At 34.3% G+C, this 17,222-nt stretch overlaps 1 protein-coding gene across 1 annotated transcript in view; it reads right to left on the reverse strand.

The window, feature by feature from the left end:
• LOC136027732 (uncharacterized) overlaps nt 1-17,222 on the reverse strand; it is a 79,779-nt gene that overhangs the window by 31,573 nt on the left and 30,984 nt on the right. Inside the window, exons 3-6 of the mRNA XM_065705187.1 lie at nt 15,673-15,795; nt 9,869-10,057; nt 3,824-4,018; nt 2,041-2,229 (exon numbers count right to left, since the gene is read on the reverse strand). Of these exons, the coding sequence (XP_065561259.1) occupies nt 2,041-2,229; nt 3,824-4,018; nt 9,869-10,057; nt 15,673-15,795 (696 nt within the window). The remainder of the gene's footprint in view (nt 1-2,040; nt 2,230-3,823; nt 4,019-9,868; nt 10,058-15,672; nt 15,796-17,222) is intronic.

Raw genomic sequence — 17,222 nt, forward strand, 5'->3', positions numbered from 1 at the left:
GACCCCTGAGGAAAAAAACAAACAAAAAAAAAACAAATAAACACGCACCCGTGATTTGTCTTCTGGCAAAAAATACAAAATTCCACATTTTTGTAGATAGGAGCTTGAAACTTCTACAGTAGGTTTCTCCGATACGCTGAATCTGATGGTGTGATTTTCGTTAAGATTATATGACTTTTAGGGGGTGTTCCCCCCTATTTTCTTAAATAAGGCAAATTTTCTCAGGCTCGTAACTTCTCATGGGTAAGACTAAACTTGATGAAACTTATATGTTTAAAATTAGCATGTAAATGCGATTCTTTTGGTGTAGCTATTCATATCAAAATTCAATTTTTTAGAGTTTTGGTTACTATTGTGCCGGGTCGCTCCTTACTACAGTTCGTTACCACGAACTGCGGGCGTTGATGAGGAAGCAGCCTCTTTCATATAAGAAGTAATTTCTGTTCGTTTTAAGTTTTAATGTCGCTCCTTACTTTCAGTTAAAAAAACTTGTTTTTTTATTTGATTTCTGAACGTTTTAGAATCAATGCATGTTTTGATTTTGGCTCTCCGCAGAGGAATAATTAAAACGAAATTTGTATATTTTTTTTTTGGCTAAATGGCTTTCTCATAATTCTGATCAAATGATTTTGAGAAAAAAAGAGCGGGGGAGAAAGCCTAGTTGCCCTCCGATTTTTTGGTTAATTAAAAAGGCAACTAGAACTTTTAATTTTTCACAAATCTTTGTATTAGTAAAAGATTTACGTAACTTATAAATTAGCTTACGTAAAGAACTTTTGCATTCTCATGTTTTATTACATATATGAGGGGGTTCGCCCCCTAGTCAGTGCCTCGCTCTTTACACTAAAGCTTAAATTTTGTCCCAATTCATTAAGAATGACTCCTGAATCACAAAAGCCGTAAAATAAATGGTTGAAATTACTAAAAATACTTTAGCGTACAGAGCGAGGTATTAGGAGGAGGTGAATCCCTCATATGGGTAATAATTTCTGTTTGTTTTAAGTTTTAATGCTGTTCCTTACCTCCAGTTGAAAAAAATTTTCATATTTATTTTTTCATTGTTTTTTTAAATAATGTTAGTAAATCCTGCGCTCCCTTCATGGAAATTTTCTTTCCCCATGAAAAACTCTCGATGGAAAGTTCCCCCAGCATATCCCCCTCTTCTCAACCCCTCCCCCAACAAAAAAAAATCCTCCTGAAAACGCCTGTACACTTCCCAATAACCATTACTATATGTAAGCACTAGTCAAAGTTTGTAACTTGTTGCCCCTCCCACGGGGACTGTGGGGGAGTAAGTCGTCCCCAAAGACATAGTTGTAAGGTTTACGACTACGCTGAATAAAATGGCTATCTCAGAATTTTGATCAGTTGACTTTGGGAAAATAATTACCGTGGGAGGGGGCCTAGGTGCCCTCCAATTTTTTTGGTCACTTAAAAAGGGCACTAGAACTTTTCATTACTGTTAGAATGAGCCCTCTTGCAATATTCTAGGACAACTGGGTCGATACGATTATCCCTGGAAAAAAAAACAAAAAACAAAAAAACAAACAAACGAATAAACACGCATCCGTGATCTGCCTTCTGGCAAAAAATACAAAATTCCACATTATTGTAGATAGGAGCTTGAAACTTCTACAGTAGGGTTCTCTGATACGCTGAATCTGATGGTGTGATTTTCCTTAAGATTCTATGACTTTTAGGGGGTGGTTCCCCCTATTTTCTAAAATAATGCAAATTTTCTCAGGCTCGTAACTTTTGATGGGTAAGACTAAACTTGATGAAACTTATATATTTAAAATTAGCATTAAAATGCGATTCTTTGTTGTAGCTATTGGCATCAAAATTCCATTTTTTAGAGTTTTGGTTACTATTGAGCCGGGTCGCTCCTTACTACAGTTCGTTACCACGAACTGTTTGATTAGTAATGAAAATCTCTTTGTGAGTCGAATCGTTTATCAAAATTTATTCATTCATAAAGGTTAATTCATCCATTTCTTAAAATTTATCTGATCACTGCAGCTTTAGCTAAAATATATTTACCGCATGAAGTGATATATCCCTTAGAAACTCCCCTGGGTAATATTCCTCGTTCTCTGCGCCAATCATATTTAATGCATGAGATCTTCCTTCAGATAAGATTAGCACAAGACTCCTCATTAAACGGCCGTTATCTTTTGGTATTTTGCCAACTGTTTGATCATTTATAGTTCCAATAGGTTTAAGACGCCCCTAAAAAATAAATAAATAATAAAAAAAAACAAGTTCTAAAGAAATAAACTCGTGCAACAGAAAATGGAAAACACTCGAAAAACTGAGAAAAGGATGAAAGAAAATTGGAAATAATATTTGTCAGCTTACAAGTTCCGATACAACGGGTGAGTAGTGTAAAATAGGTGAGCCAAGAAGCAATCGATGTAGAATATAAGTTAAAATTACAAATAAAAATAAAATTTCCCCCTGAAAAATTGACAAAGCCAACGCAAAATTTAACTTAAACAATACTTTCAAGTTATGCACTAAGTAAAATAGAAAGAACGGGATATAATGCTAACACAAGAAAACAATTAATATTTAATAAGTTGGATTATACGCAAGGCTGGAGTTAGTGGGACTCGGGGGGCTTGGAACCTCCCTAAAATGTTGGTCTGACTCGTTAAAACATAAAAAATACATAATTTTTTTTCGACGCGATGATAATAAGTTTAATATTTTTTTTTTTAAGCAAAATCTTGGATTTGGTCTTGGCTGTTAGATATGACTGCATATGCACTTTTTTAAGCTCTCCCTCGTCATTCTAAAAGAGAATGATAGTAAAACCTGCAGTAAAGGGGTCCAATCGAAAATGACCTTATAAGGTAGATTTGCGTTATGAAGTATTCAAATAATTTGAAATTGACTGCAATCAAAGTGGTTCTTATTATTGGCTTGATGCCAATGGGAAAGCTTAGAATTGTATAATTCTAATTTTGCTTGATAATTCAATTGATATTTATTCAATCTAATTAAACTGATAACTGAATTGAAAATTCTATTTCGAATTTTGCTTCAAATTTGTCTTTTGGACTTATTTCTTCTGAAGAGCATATTTATTTGTTACCCTCAATCTTAGGTCCGCTTTACACATACAGGAAGACTGAAATAGTGAGAAAAATTCTTAAAGTAGCCGACAAACTTTTAGGAAGACAAGCTGTCAGAGCCGCTGGAAATATCGGCAAAAACGCTTTGCAGTTGGTAGAGATAGGAATTTGAGTATCTGAACAAAAGATCTTAGAAGAATAAGAAGAAAGTACGGGAGGCAGAAAAGGTATTAACGTATTTTTTTCTTCAACCACATTGTATTAGCATATGAAAACGAAGAAGGGAATAGTTATTATTTCTCTTGGCAAACAGGGTGTATGCGGGGATCCCGCTTTTTTTAGGGGGGGAGTGATAAAACGGTAAAGAACCTTTAAACTTATTATACAATAAAAGAAACATACTTTTAAAATTTATTCGTATGTCTTATGGAATTTGGGTACCCCTATGCAACTCTCCTGTCAAGGTCACACCACTACTGGAATAACCTTCTATATTGCAACTATATTAGGTAAAGATTAAAACTGTTATTGGGAAACTTCTTAACTTAATAGAATGATCCATGAACATAATTCTGTAGAATACTAAATTCTGAGAATCTGCAGGATCTTATAAATCAACAAGTTCGCAAGGGTACTGAATAATTGCTAAGCAAAGCAAATGAATATTTTGAGGATTCTTTATCTATTATAATATCAACAGAATACTCAATATTTTCATTTGATTTGTTTAGTTACTATTATCTTACCGGATGTACGGTTATAGATCTTCCAACATCACGCGGGGCACTATAGGCCGTAGTATGTGCTGTTGGAGGCAAGCTTGATGCCTTTTTCAAGGTTGGTCTTATTCCTCCATTTCTCGGCCCTTCAGGAAGATCACTTAGTCCAAATGGTGATATTGCCTTGGGAGCCATCACGTAGTATTCGGCCCTTTTCCCATACTGAAAAAGGACATCAACAAATGTAAAGAAAAACACTATTACAAACTTGTAAAGGAACCATTCCCCTAACACATACACACACAAATATATATATATATATATATATATATATATATATATATATATATATATATATATATATATATATATATATATATATATATATATATATATATATATATATATATATATATATATATATATATATATCCAATCAACAAAATGTCGGTGATGGCATTTAACGTGGCTTCCGTAAAGCACGGCCAATTTCTATACTATCCCTAATCTTGGTGCTAAATCATAACTATAAAAAAATCTTCCCAACAAAGCAGCGTGGGAGGGGGAGGCTAGCTACCCAACAATATTTTTGGTCACACAAGAGGGCACTAGAATTTTGATTTCGGATGATCACTGGTTCGATACGATCACACCTGGAGAAAACAAACAAAAAACAAACAGATGAACACGTATCTGTGATCTTTCTTCTAGCAAAAACTGAAACACTTTTTGTATAAAGGAGCTTCAAACCTCTACATCAGGGTTCTATGTTACTCTGAATCTGATCGTAAGATTTTCGTTAAGATCATTTGATGTGTTGGAGGTGTTTCTCCCCATTTCAAAAATTAAGCAAATTTTATCAGGCTTGTAATATTTTTTGGGTAACATTAAATTTGATTAATTTAATATACATTGAATAAGTATCAACATTTAATTCTTTTGATGTATCCTTTTTTTTTATCAAGAGTCTTTCTCTAAATGTTTCCGTTACTATTGAGTCGCATCACTCCTTACTCATAGTTACCACGAACTGCTTAATATGTTTTGACTCTGGACAGATAGTTAAGTAGAAAAGCAAGTTTTTCAACTTTCTTAGAGTTAGTGTTAAGTTTTAATGTAAGGAGCAACATTAAGACTCAACACGAATAGAAGTTATTCCGTATGTGAAGGGGTTGCCCCCTGCTCAATAGCTTGCTCTTCACGCTACAATTTTTAGCACTTTTAAGAAAACGTCCTATCCTAATTAAACAGATTTTGTGTTTCAGGAGTTGTTCTGAAACAATTAGGACAAACAGTCGAACTTTAGCGTAAAGAGTAAGGTATAAGCAGAAAAGCAAAAAAGATTCCTATTCTAATCAAGCGGCCCTTGTGTTTCAAGAGTTGTTTTCAAAAACTGAGACAAACAGTCAAACTTTAGCGTAAATGGAAAAATATGGGGGAGAGGGATAACCCCTTTATATACGGAGTTTTAATGTTGCTCCTTAGGTTCAGTTAAAAAAACCTTTTTTTTAATCTAATTTCTGATCGTTTTTCAGATAATACCAGTAAACCTGGACATGGCCCACCTTCCATTCAAATTCCCCCTCTTACGTGAAACTACTCTGTGAAAAAATCCCACTTAAAATAAACCCCTCCTTCAAAATTTCCTCCACACAATTCCATCCTAGCTGAAAATTTTCCCACCACCTAAATAATTCTTGCAGACGATTCAGCTCGGAAAATTCTAATCATTTTTCCAATCACTCCAGAAAACCGTCCTTCCGTGAAAATATGTTTCCTGGAAATCCATCCCGCCGAAAATTTTGTCGAGACAATTCACCCAGAATATTCCTACATACAATATTGAGCTGGCATAGAATAAGTAAGACAAATAAAAAGAATTTTGCATTGGAATTCTGTCGAATCCCCCCCCCCTCAGTGTTAAATTCCTTCTGGAAAGCTCATCCCTGAAATTTCCCTGTAGAAAATTCTCCCCATATAAATCCACCCCAAGAAATAAAATGTCTGTATACTGTATACTCCAGTTACAAAGTTATATGTATATTCCAGTTATGTATACTCCAGTTATCTGTATACTCCAGTAACAAATACTAAACGCAAAACAATCTAAAACGCAAAAAACTACACGCGAAAACAATGGGCTAATTTCATAACTTAAAGCCTTTTCCCTCGGGCTGTTGTGGCACATGTTACCCCTGAAGGAATAATTATTTCATCTTTCGACTATACTAAACAAATGAAATATCTCAAAATTTTAATCGGACAACCTAGGAGAAAAACCGCTGTGGGAGGGGGGCTAGCTGCCCTCCAATCTTTTTGGTCACTTAAAAAGGGCCCTTATAGAATATTTAGTTTATGTTTGAATGCACCCTCTCCCGATCTTATAAGAACGTTTAGTTTAATACGATCACCCCTTGGAAAAAAAAATAAATAGGCTAAACACACATCCGTAATCTTTCTTCTGGCAAAAATAAAAAATTCCGCATTTTTGCCGATAGGAAATTGAAACCTCTACTGTTAGGTTTCCAGATAAGCTGAATCTAAGGGTGCAATTTTCATCAAGATTCCTTGTTTTTTTTCAGGCTTGTAGCTTTGAATGAGCAACGCTAAACTGAATGAACCTTTTATATTTGGTATCAGCATAAAAACAATTCTTTTGATCCGTCTATTATTATTAAAATCCTTTTTCTAGAATTTCCATTACGATTGAGCTGAGTTACTCCTTATTTGCAGTTTGTTGCTACAAATTGTATGAAAAGTGGCTTTTATAAAATACAAAAATACAGGGAAACACCGTTTTCAGGAAGTCAAACACCTCCAATATCAATTACTTTTTTCTTCTACCAAACTCGAACATCATAACATAAACTCTTTTGAATTGCCACGGTAACATTCTAAATAAGTGGCTTTCCTACTGCAGAGTGTCTTTTAAAATTTATTATTTTATTATTATTAATGTTTATTATTTAGAAATTTTATTATTATGCTCTAAAAGAGCGTCTTTTGAAATTTATTATTTTATTATTATTAATATTTATTACTAGCTGTTGGGGTGGCGCTTCGCGCCACCCCAACACCTAGTTGGTGGGGGCGCTTCGCGCCCCCCCCAAGCCCCCCCGCGCGCGTAAGTCGTTACGCGCCATAATAGTTACGCGCCATTGTAGTTGTGTCCCTATGTTATATAAACTTGCGAATATACAACATTCTTTGCTGTCCCATTGTCTTTGCATATAAATAGATTGTCAGGTTATCCCCCTGTTTCCCCCGGTGTCCCCGTTGTAGTTGTGTCCCTGTGTCCCGGTCGTCATTTATATTCCCTGTGTCCCGGGTCCCGGTCATCATTTGTATCCCGGTGTCCCGGTCTGTATATACATTCGTTTTTTAGTTTTGTTTTTCTCCTTTATTTTTTTCCTTTTTTTTCTTTTTTAGCTTATTTAGATTTTTAGATTTTTTAGTTTTTTTTATTAGTTTTTAGTTTTTATTTCTTTTTAGTTTTTTTGTCCCGGTCGTCATTTATATCCCCCTGTTTCCCCCGGTGTCCCCGTTGTAGTTGTGTCCCTGTGTCCCGGTCGTTATTTATTTTTTAGTTTTTTACCTTTTTTTAGTTTTTTTAGTTTTTTAGCTTTTTTATTTTTTTTATTAGTTTTTAGTTTTTTTGTAGTTTTTGCCTTTTTTTTAGTTTTTTTAGTTTTTTAGCTTTTTTATTAGTTTTTAGTTTTTTTTGTAGTTTTTGCCTTTTTTTAGTTTTTTTAGTTTTTTAGCTTTTTTATTTTTTTTATTAGTTTTTAGTTTTTTTTGTAGTTTTTGCCTTTTTTTAGTTTTTTCAGTTTTGACGTCACCTGATCCAGTTTTTTCAGGTGACGTCACCTGATCCACGATCCACAGATCCACAGACAACTTATTTTTATATATATAGATAGTTTTTTTTTTTTTACTTATGTCCTGGTCGTCATTTATACTCCCTGTGTCCCGGTGCTTTGTTGATTGCTAATCGAACATTCCTTTTGTCCTGGTCGCTTTCTCTTTGAGTGTCGTCATTTATTAGTTTTTTCCTTTTTTTTTTTAGTTTTTTATTGGTTTTTACCTTTATTTTAGCTTATTTTTCAGTTTTTTCCTTTTTTTTAGTTTTTTTTTATTTTTTATTTTTTTATTTTTTTACCTTTTTTTAGTTTTTTTAGTTTTTTTAGTTTTTTAGCTTTTTTACTTTTTTTATTAGTTTTTAGTTTTTTTTTGTAGTTTTTGCCTTTTTTTAGTTTTTTCAGTTTTTTTTTTAGTTTTTTATTGGTTTTTACCTTTATAGTTTTTTTAGTTTTTTAGCTTTTTTATTTTTTTTATTAGTTTTTAGTTTTTTTTTGTAGTTTTTGCCTTTTTTTAGTTTTTTCAGTTTTGACGTCACCTAATCCAGTTTTTTCAGGTGACGTCACCTGACACATCCATCCACACATCCATCCACACATCCACAGACAGACAACTTATTTTTATATATATAGATTTATAAATTTTATTATTATACTCTCAAAGAGTGTCTTTTAAAATTTACTATGCTCTCAAGAAAAGGAAAGTAAGTCTACAAATTAGGATTAGAATATTGGAAGCCACGGTGATGACATTGGTTAAGCAAAGCTCTGGAATGCTGGCGCCTCGAAAAGCTGAGAAGTTTTTTAAATGATTCCCAAAGGAACTGTCTAGGGATTGATCTTTGACACTCATTTCACTGACCGTATATCAAACAGTACAGATGTGTGAAAAAAGTGGTTCAATCCCACTTTCTTGGGATTTATTGAACGAAAGGTTAAGATCGCTAGAATAAGTTCTACGAATAAACGATAACAGATTTTCAATGAGTTTGCTTATTGACCATTCATCTCGACCAAACAAGCATGTCGTTTTCGATTTAGGGGGTCAGTGGTCATAAGAAAGGATTTAAAGAAAATCAGAACTATGTGGGAGTGAGCAAAAAAAGAAGCTTTTAACAGTTTGGGATGAAGGGGGAGTATGCGCAGCTTTGTTGGCCTTAGGTGGCTTGTTGCTGTGGCGATTTGTTTACAAAAGCGAAAAAGTATCCTATGTTTTTGTGAAATACTGTAAGTATTCAGAAGTTCACCAAAAGGCATTAAGCCAGGGGTGTATCCTTAAGGAGTTTCAGGTTTGAAGACTCCCTCCTGATAATATTTACCAACTAGTAAATTGGTTTCAAAAGTAAGTGGCAAAAAGATAATATCTCCTAAAAACATAAACAGATGCTATTCCGACTCAAAATGCAGCTCGAGTCTGTCTTAAAATATAGGTAAAAATCCTTTTATTCCCCCCACAAACATTCTTCCGGTACTTCTCCAACCCTGACACCCCAGGGGAAAGGCTTTTGATAAGTTCCCCTCACTCTCCTGAATGAAAATTTGGATGTTAGAAATATTAAATAACTTCACTAAAATACAAATTTATTTAATGATACAATCTAAATATACCGTGTGAAATAGAATCCAAGCCCATTAACTCCACAAATTATGACAAACTTTCAAACTGATGTACTATTGTTACTCAACATGTGCAATAAATGCTATTGTTAAGGTCAATTTTTACTACCCTCAGAAAAGAATTGTAAACTATTTTCCCCGTGCCTCAGTTCATAAAGTACTTAACATCCCTCCGTCATAATACAAAATAAAAACCCTTGAAAAAAAATCATTGTTTTGTGTTGCGATACTATGTGGTAGGCGACAGGAGCACCCGCTGATCACCCAAAGCAGTTTTTCACTGGGCTTTCATATAGTACAAAACGCCTACACAAACCACTTTCAGATAGTCGATTGACATGCATTGGTATTCGGAAATCTATGTAATGCTTTGGTACATATCTTGCCGAGAATATCTAATTATCGGAAATATTAGAGAATAAAAACCCCCATAAAATTGTGTTTTAAAAATTGTGACCCAATGTGACACGTCACAGGAACACTCCTGATGACACAAAGTTGTTTGCCATTGGAGCTTCGTATGATTCTAAAAAGATATTGTTTTTGTCGATTGACGTACATAAGTATTGCAAAATGTATGGAATTACTTGAAACATACCTTGTCGAGAATATCCAAATCTGCTCCGCTCTGAGCGAGTGTTTCAAGCATAGAGCGACGTTTTTCTCTAGTGCTCAGAAGTCCACAGAAATGAGAAGGAGTGCGACCGTCAGAATCCTGAAAATTGATCAGATTGCGGGAGTAGATAATCAGATGCCGGGCTAAATCTTCATATCCAAGACTGATTGCCTTAAAACAAAAAGAAGACATATGAAAAGCACGACATATTCACAGGGGATAGAAGGAGACGACCTTCAGGACTATCTCTCATCCAATTCTTAATCTTGCAAATGTTCCAACACCAAAAATAGACTCAGACATAAGTAGGCTATTTGGAATAATTTAATTACAAGTGACATTGGAAATATTTAAGAATTACGTTCAGTAATAAGGTAAAAACATTCTGAAGTCTGCTTCCGCTAACTATACTACTCTGCAGTTGAAAATGAAAGCTGATTAAGTAGCCAGTTGAGTCTGTATAGCGTTAGCAGTTTGAAGGTTAGAAGTTTAAAGGAATTACAGAGAATTTTGCCTCTGTTTTCTCCCCCTAGGTCAACAGAGCCTAGAATTCCCAAACATCCGACTCTCACTGCGTATTAACTAATAAAGAAAAGCTAAGACATAGGAATGATTCATGTTCGCTTGTGCTTCAGACGTGGCAAACTGAAATGAGAAGAGTTTGCTTTGAAAAGCCTGTGTCGACCCTGATGTGTTCCCAAGTATTTTCTACTTTGATATGTTTTTTAGATTTCTGTCAGAATTCCGGTTCCGAGCTCCCAAGCTCCACCAAAATAATATTCTTTTAATAATAATAATGCTATCCAACTGTAATAATTCTGCGTTAAAGTTTGCATCATTCAATTGACAATTTTTTTTTCTTTTTATAGACAATTGCGTCTAGATTGTATCCCAACGCAAAAACATTACTGATATTCTTTGATTCTGAATCGTGATCTTGATTCTTAACAGAAACAAGGTTAAGCAATTGGAAAGGCCTAGAGATCATCAATTCATTGTTTCTTTCGTAGCGTCCCAGAAACCAAAGGGCACATTTATTGGAAAATAAAATCTTAATCCCAGAGTTACAAAGCTGCAACCAAACAGCTCGTGGGCACAAAATTTAAGTAAAAAGCGACACGAGCTAATATCAAATGAAACTCTAAAAAAAATTGATAAAATACATGTATAAGAAATCGGATATAGAACTAATCAAGTTTCAAGTCACACAACGAAATATTTTTTTTTTCATATTTCGCATTTCTTATACATGTTTTCTCTGTGGCATAAAATATCAAATTCACACGATTACTGACTCACAAGTTGCCGATCGATTTCCAACTATCGAAAAACCGTATATTGAGGTTCTAGCTTCAGAGACGATAAAATGACCGGTGTTCCTTAAAGAGTCACATGGTCCGTATTAAACAGACGGTTAGTATAGACATTCATTTTCAAGCTTTATTTAAAAAAAGTTGTTTCGGTTGATATTAAATAAAATTATAAACAGTTGCATAATTTCCCATAATTTTGCATCAGCTATTTTGGAAGAGGACTGGTGGATCATTGTGTACGCTGGGGGATGTGCCTGATGGCTTGGGATTGAGCCTAAATATAGATGCTGCAGCGTGATAGCACCCTTCATATTACAAAAAAAAAATTGTAGCATAAAAAATTATATTCATATGCTGACCAGCACAAAAGGTGGATTTGTTACCAGATATCGGATTTTAAGTTTATTTCTTATACACTAAACACTTTGTGGGAAAGAACTGGAAGTAAAAAGCGAATCGTTCAATTAGTAACCAGAACTCTAAAAAAAAAGTTTCAATAACGTTACGTAAAAGATCTGACTTTTTAAGTTGATTCCAAATATATATAATTCGTTAATTTTTAAGCCACTCAATAAAAGTTACGAGCCTGAGAACTTTTGAACACCTTAAGAAATAACAGATAAACAATAAAGAAGGAAAATAGGTAGTCAGCACGGACAATCGATTTAAAATTAATAAAAAACATCTATAAAGCTTCCCAGTTTCAGAAACGGTAAATTGACTGCGGTAGTGTTAGTTGTGTTGCGAGAGCAATACTTTGGTTTTTTCGTGTTTTTTTTTTTTTTGTTTTTTTTTGTTCCTAGCACCCCAATTTCAGCTTATTACGAGAAAGTGGTAAGGGTCTAACCTCTGTGGTTTTTACAGAAAGTGTGGATCTTAGCCCGGATTGATGAATATGATTTTGCATTTTGGAAAGCTTCGTAGAACTCTTGCCTGGGGCCAAAAAGGATGGTGTTCGCTTATCCCTGAGCCAGAGCCTATAGTGTGTGAAGTGATTTGGAGTTTTATAACCTATGTCAGAGAGAACTATCTGAAGTTATGCAGTCAAGCTTTCGTTTCATCAAACCACGTTTCTGGTTTCGAGTGGAAAGCTCCGTTCTAGCAGGCAAGCAGGCAGGCATCAGTTTCAAATTGAAGATGGACTAAAATCTTTAAGTTTTAAATATACGAGACAGTTACCCGGCCCCACAGCCAATATATATTCTTTGAGTGATAAATAGAAAAATTTACAGAAACAAAAAGTGGAAACCGAAAGTGCCACCATCTATTATTTCTACCCATTTCTGTTCGTGATTTCAGCTGAGATTATCATTCAGTTTTTCGCACTTGAAATTGCGGTACAGAAATGGTATCAGATATGCCTCTTAAATTTTAAATAAAAAAAAACTAATTTTTTTAGCTGAAAGTAAGGAGCGACACTAAAACTTAAAACGAACAGAAATTACTCCGTATATGAAATGGGTTGTCCCCTCCGCAATCCCTCGCTCTTTACGCTAAAGCTTTTAATTGTTTTTAAAAGTAGAATTGTGGCAAAAAGTCAAACTTTAGCGTAAAGAGCGAGGGATTGTGGAGGGGACAACCCATTTCATATACGGAGTAATTTCTGTTCGTTTTAAGTTTTAATGTCGCTCCTTACTTTCAGCTAAAAAAATTAGTTTTTTTTTATTTAATTTCTGAACGTTTTTGAATTAATGCATGTTTGGTTTTGGCTCTCCGCACATAAATTATTAAAATGAAATTTGCATATTAATTCCTTTTTTTGGCTCAATGGCTTTCTCTTAGTTTTGATCAGATGATTTTGAGAAATAAGGGGTGAGGAAGGAGGCCTAGTTGCCCTGTAATTTTTCGGTTACTTAAAAAGGCAACTAGAAATTTTAATTTTAACGAACGTTTTTATTAGTAAAAAATATGCGTAACTTAAGAATTAACTTACGTAACAAACTTTCATAACCTTATATTTTTATTATGTATACGAGGGGGTTTGTACCCTCGTTAATACCTCGCTCTTTACACTAAATCGTAAGTTTTGTCCCAATTCTTTAAGAATGACCCCTGAATCAGAAAGGCCATAGAATAAATAGTTGAAATTACTAAAAATACTTTAGCATAAAGAGCAAGGTATTTATCTCCTCCTAAATACCTCGCTCTTTATGCTAAAGTATTTTTAGAACCCCTCATATGCGTAATAATCTCTGTTCGTTTTAAGTTTCAATGCTACTTCTTCCTTTCATTTGAAAAAACGTTTTCATGTTTATTTTTCATTGTTTTCTTATAGTAATGCTAGAGAATCCTGCGCCCTTTTCAATGAATTTTTCTTCCCCCATGACAGATTCCTCCAAGGAGAGATCCTCCAACATAGCCTCCTCTCCTCAGCCCCACCCCCAAATAAAATAAAATCCCCCTGAAAACGTCTGTACACTTCCCAATAACCATTACTATATGTAAACACTGGTCAAAGTTTTTAACTTGCAGCCCCTCCCCCAGGGATTGTGGGGGAGTAGGTCATCCCCAAAGACATAGTTATTATGGTTTTCGACTATGCTGAACAAAATGGCAATCTCAAAATTTTGATCCGTTGACTTTGGGAAAAAATGAGCGTGGGAGGGGGCCTAGATGCCCTCCAAATTTTTTGGTCACTTAAAAAGGGCACTAGAACTTTTCATTTCCGTTAGAATGAGCCCTCTTGCGACATTCTAGGACCACTTGGTCGATACGATGACCCCTGGGAAAAAAAAAAAAAAAAACAAAAAAAAAAACAAACAAATAAACACGCACCCGTGATTTGTCTTCTGGCAAAAAATACAAAATTCCACATTTTTGTAGATAGGAGCTTGAAACTTCTACAGTAGGGTTCTCTGATACGCTGAATTTGATGGTGTCATTTTCGGTAAGATCCTACGACTTTTAGGGGGTGTTTCCCCCTATTTTCATAAATAAGGCAAATTTTCTCAGGCTCGTAACTTTTGATGGGTAGGACTAAACTTGATGAAACTTATATATTTAAAATCAGCATTAAAATGCGATTCTTTTGATGTAGCTATTGATATCAAAATTCAATTCTTTAGAGTTTTGGTTACTATTGAGCCGGGTCGCTGCTTACTACAGTTCGTTACCACGAACTGTTTGAAAAGTTCTCTCATTGCTAAAGAAATTAGAGTTTATGCTTTGCTCCTTTCGAAGTCATGACGTTAGAAACCTGGCCTACAGCACCAAAGTCAACTTTCGAAGTAAGACCGATAGATTTTTTTTGACGGCAGTCGATAGCTCTTGATGAGCGGATCAAAGTATACGTCATCCATGTTTTGGTAGAAAAATTCGTTCATCAGATATGCCAGTTTCAGAGTTTAAAGGGGTTAACAACTTAAGTAGTAAGGTACACACTGAAACCGAAAACAGGTCGATAAAGAAATGGTATCATATGTACCTCTTAAAGTTTAAAAGTTCTCTCATTGCTAAAGAAATTAGAGTTTATCCTTTGCTCCTTTCTAAGTGATGACGTTAGATAGATTTTGATAGATACTGATAGATTTTTTTTCGACGGCAGTCGATTTTGAGATTTTGAGTTTTAATGTTGCTCCTTACTTTCAAATAAAAAATTTGTGTTTTTTATTTAATTTCTGATCATTTTTCAAATGATGCCAGTAATCTGAATTACTGAATAATCTGAATGAGTGTCAGTTCTCTATGGAATATTCCCCTCCTCTCCCTCACGGGAACATCCACCGTGGAAATTTCTTCTCACGTAAAATCCACCTCAACCCCGTTAAATTTCCCTCCAGACAGTTCCATCCTCGCTAAAAATCCCCCCCGTAAAATATCCTTTTTAAAAGCCAGAGAAATATGAATTTTTCCGTAGACGGATTGCAGCCCAGGGTGACAAGAGAAATATCAAAAAATTTCAGAATTTCGAGGAAGAAATAAAAAGGCCAAAATATGAACTGAATCAAGAAGATCAAAAACGGAGGAAGCAAAAGATATGTTTGCTGTTTCCTAGAATATAAATAATATCAAGGCTACGGCTTTCTTTTGAATTATCTTAGATCAACCACATTGCTTGCCGGCTTCCCCAAAACCCCAATTCTCGTTTTGGCTCATAAGTTTATTTCTTCTAGTACGTTTTATAGCAAGCAAATTTTTTCAGCAATTTTTTTTATTATTTTCTTTTTACTAAAATCGTCAGTACTAGTCCGCAAAAATCCGTTTTAAGGAAACTATTACAAATATCAGTCTTACTTACTCTTCGTTCTTTGCTTATTGTTCATGGCAATGAATATTTGATCAAACCAAATGATTTGTATTTTTCGGCTATTTTACTAACTATATTTTTTTATTAGAATTAGTATAACTATGGACGCTACTTTATTAAAATATATTATAATTCCATAACATTAAAATGTCGTAGGGACTATGGCATTGTCTTTGTATCCAAAAAGACAATTTAAGCACCTAAAATTGAGTAATATGGCAACATACCTTATGAAGAACAGTTCTTCCAAATCTATCACGGCTTTCAAGAATGTCACTGGAAAAACTTTCTCTAAGAAAGTAGGCCAAGTCACCACCAATAGCTGCACTATGGATAGTTTGAATCATTTTCTGTAACGAATAAAATACTTTTTTCTGAAAGAACAACGATATGTGACTAAACAGAGCAGATATTTCAGCAAGAACCTCCGCAAATCGTCTTCAATAATTAGCAAGAGCTTACAAATCATATGGCATGAGCTGTAGCAAAATTTTAAGAATCAATAGATTGATTTAAAAGGAAAATCAGAGACTTAATGCCGGTCGGGATTTAAATAAGAGCTCTGAGACACAAGGTCCTTCTAAATATCAAAATTCATTAAGATTGGATCACCCACTCGTAAGTTAAGACTACCTCATTTTTTTTCAAATTTTCCTCTCCCTTCAGCCCCCAGATGATCGAAAAGGGAAAACGACTTTATCAAGATAATTTGTGGAGGCTCCTGACAGGCCTACCAATTTTCATCGTCCTAGCACGTCCAGAAGCACCGAACTCACCAAAGCACTGGATCCCCCTAACTCCCCCAAAGAGAGCGGATCCTGTCCAGTTACGCTAGTCACGTAGTACCTACAACATTTGCTTATTCTATATTGATTTTTTCGGGGGGGGGGTCTAAACGTTAAAAACCCTCAAAAACACATAGAAAAATTTTATATCAATTTTTTACATTTTACGAAGCAGAATAACATTTCTGGGGTGGATGGGTGGGGGGTTCAAATTGCTGCGAAATTTGTGTTTTATTAATATCAAGAATCTGGAGCAGTTTGTTGGTGTAGGTATAGTCCATCGAGAGAGTGTTACGTAATGACTTTCTTTGTTTGTTTGTATTAATGTTCTCATATTTTCTGTGCTTTAATCGTTTTGAGCAAAAGTTTAAGTTGAATACTTTAATTGTATTTGTCTATTGTTTATCGTATTTCTATGTCTTTGTATTTTTTGTATTTTTTTGTGGCCATGCACTGCGGGATATTCTGTGTCTTATTATTTTATATTCAAAAAAGGTTTTTTAAGTTGATTTTTTCTTCGTGAAACTTGTTGTACGTTAAGCGTTTTTTTTCTCTTCCTGGAAACAGTTGTATGTTGATTTTTGTTCATGAAACATTTTGTATGATGATTATTTCTTCGTGAAACCTGTTACAAGCTAATTTTTTCCTCGTGAAGCTTGCTGTATCTTTATTTTTCCCTCGTGAGGCTTGTTATATGTTGATTTTTTATTTCACGTAACTTAATTTATCTTAATAATTTTTTCGTGAAAAATCTTACATGGTGGCCTTTTGTTCATGAAAATTGTTGCATGCTGATTTATCGTTCGTGAAACATAATGTTTATGTTTTTTTCGTGAAACTTGTTGTAGGTTCATTTTTCTTCGTGAAACTTGTAATATGTTTGTCTTATTATTCCAAAAAACCTGTTGTATTTTTAGTTCTTCTTCATAAGACTTGTTGTGTATTGAGTTTTTCTTCATGAAACTTTTTGCTTGTTGATTTTTTTAAATTGA

The sequence above is a fragment of the Artemia franciscana genome, chromosome 5 (genome assembly GCF_032884065.1).
Source record: "Artemia franciscana chromosome 5, ASM3288406v1, whole genome shotgun sequence".
NCBI lineage: Eukaryota > Metazoa > Arthropoda > Branchiopoda > Anostraca > Artemiidae > Artemia > Artemia franciscana.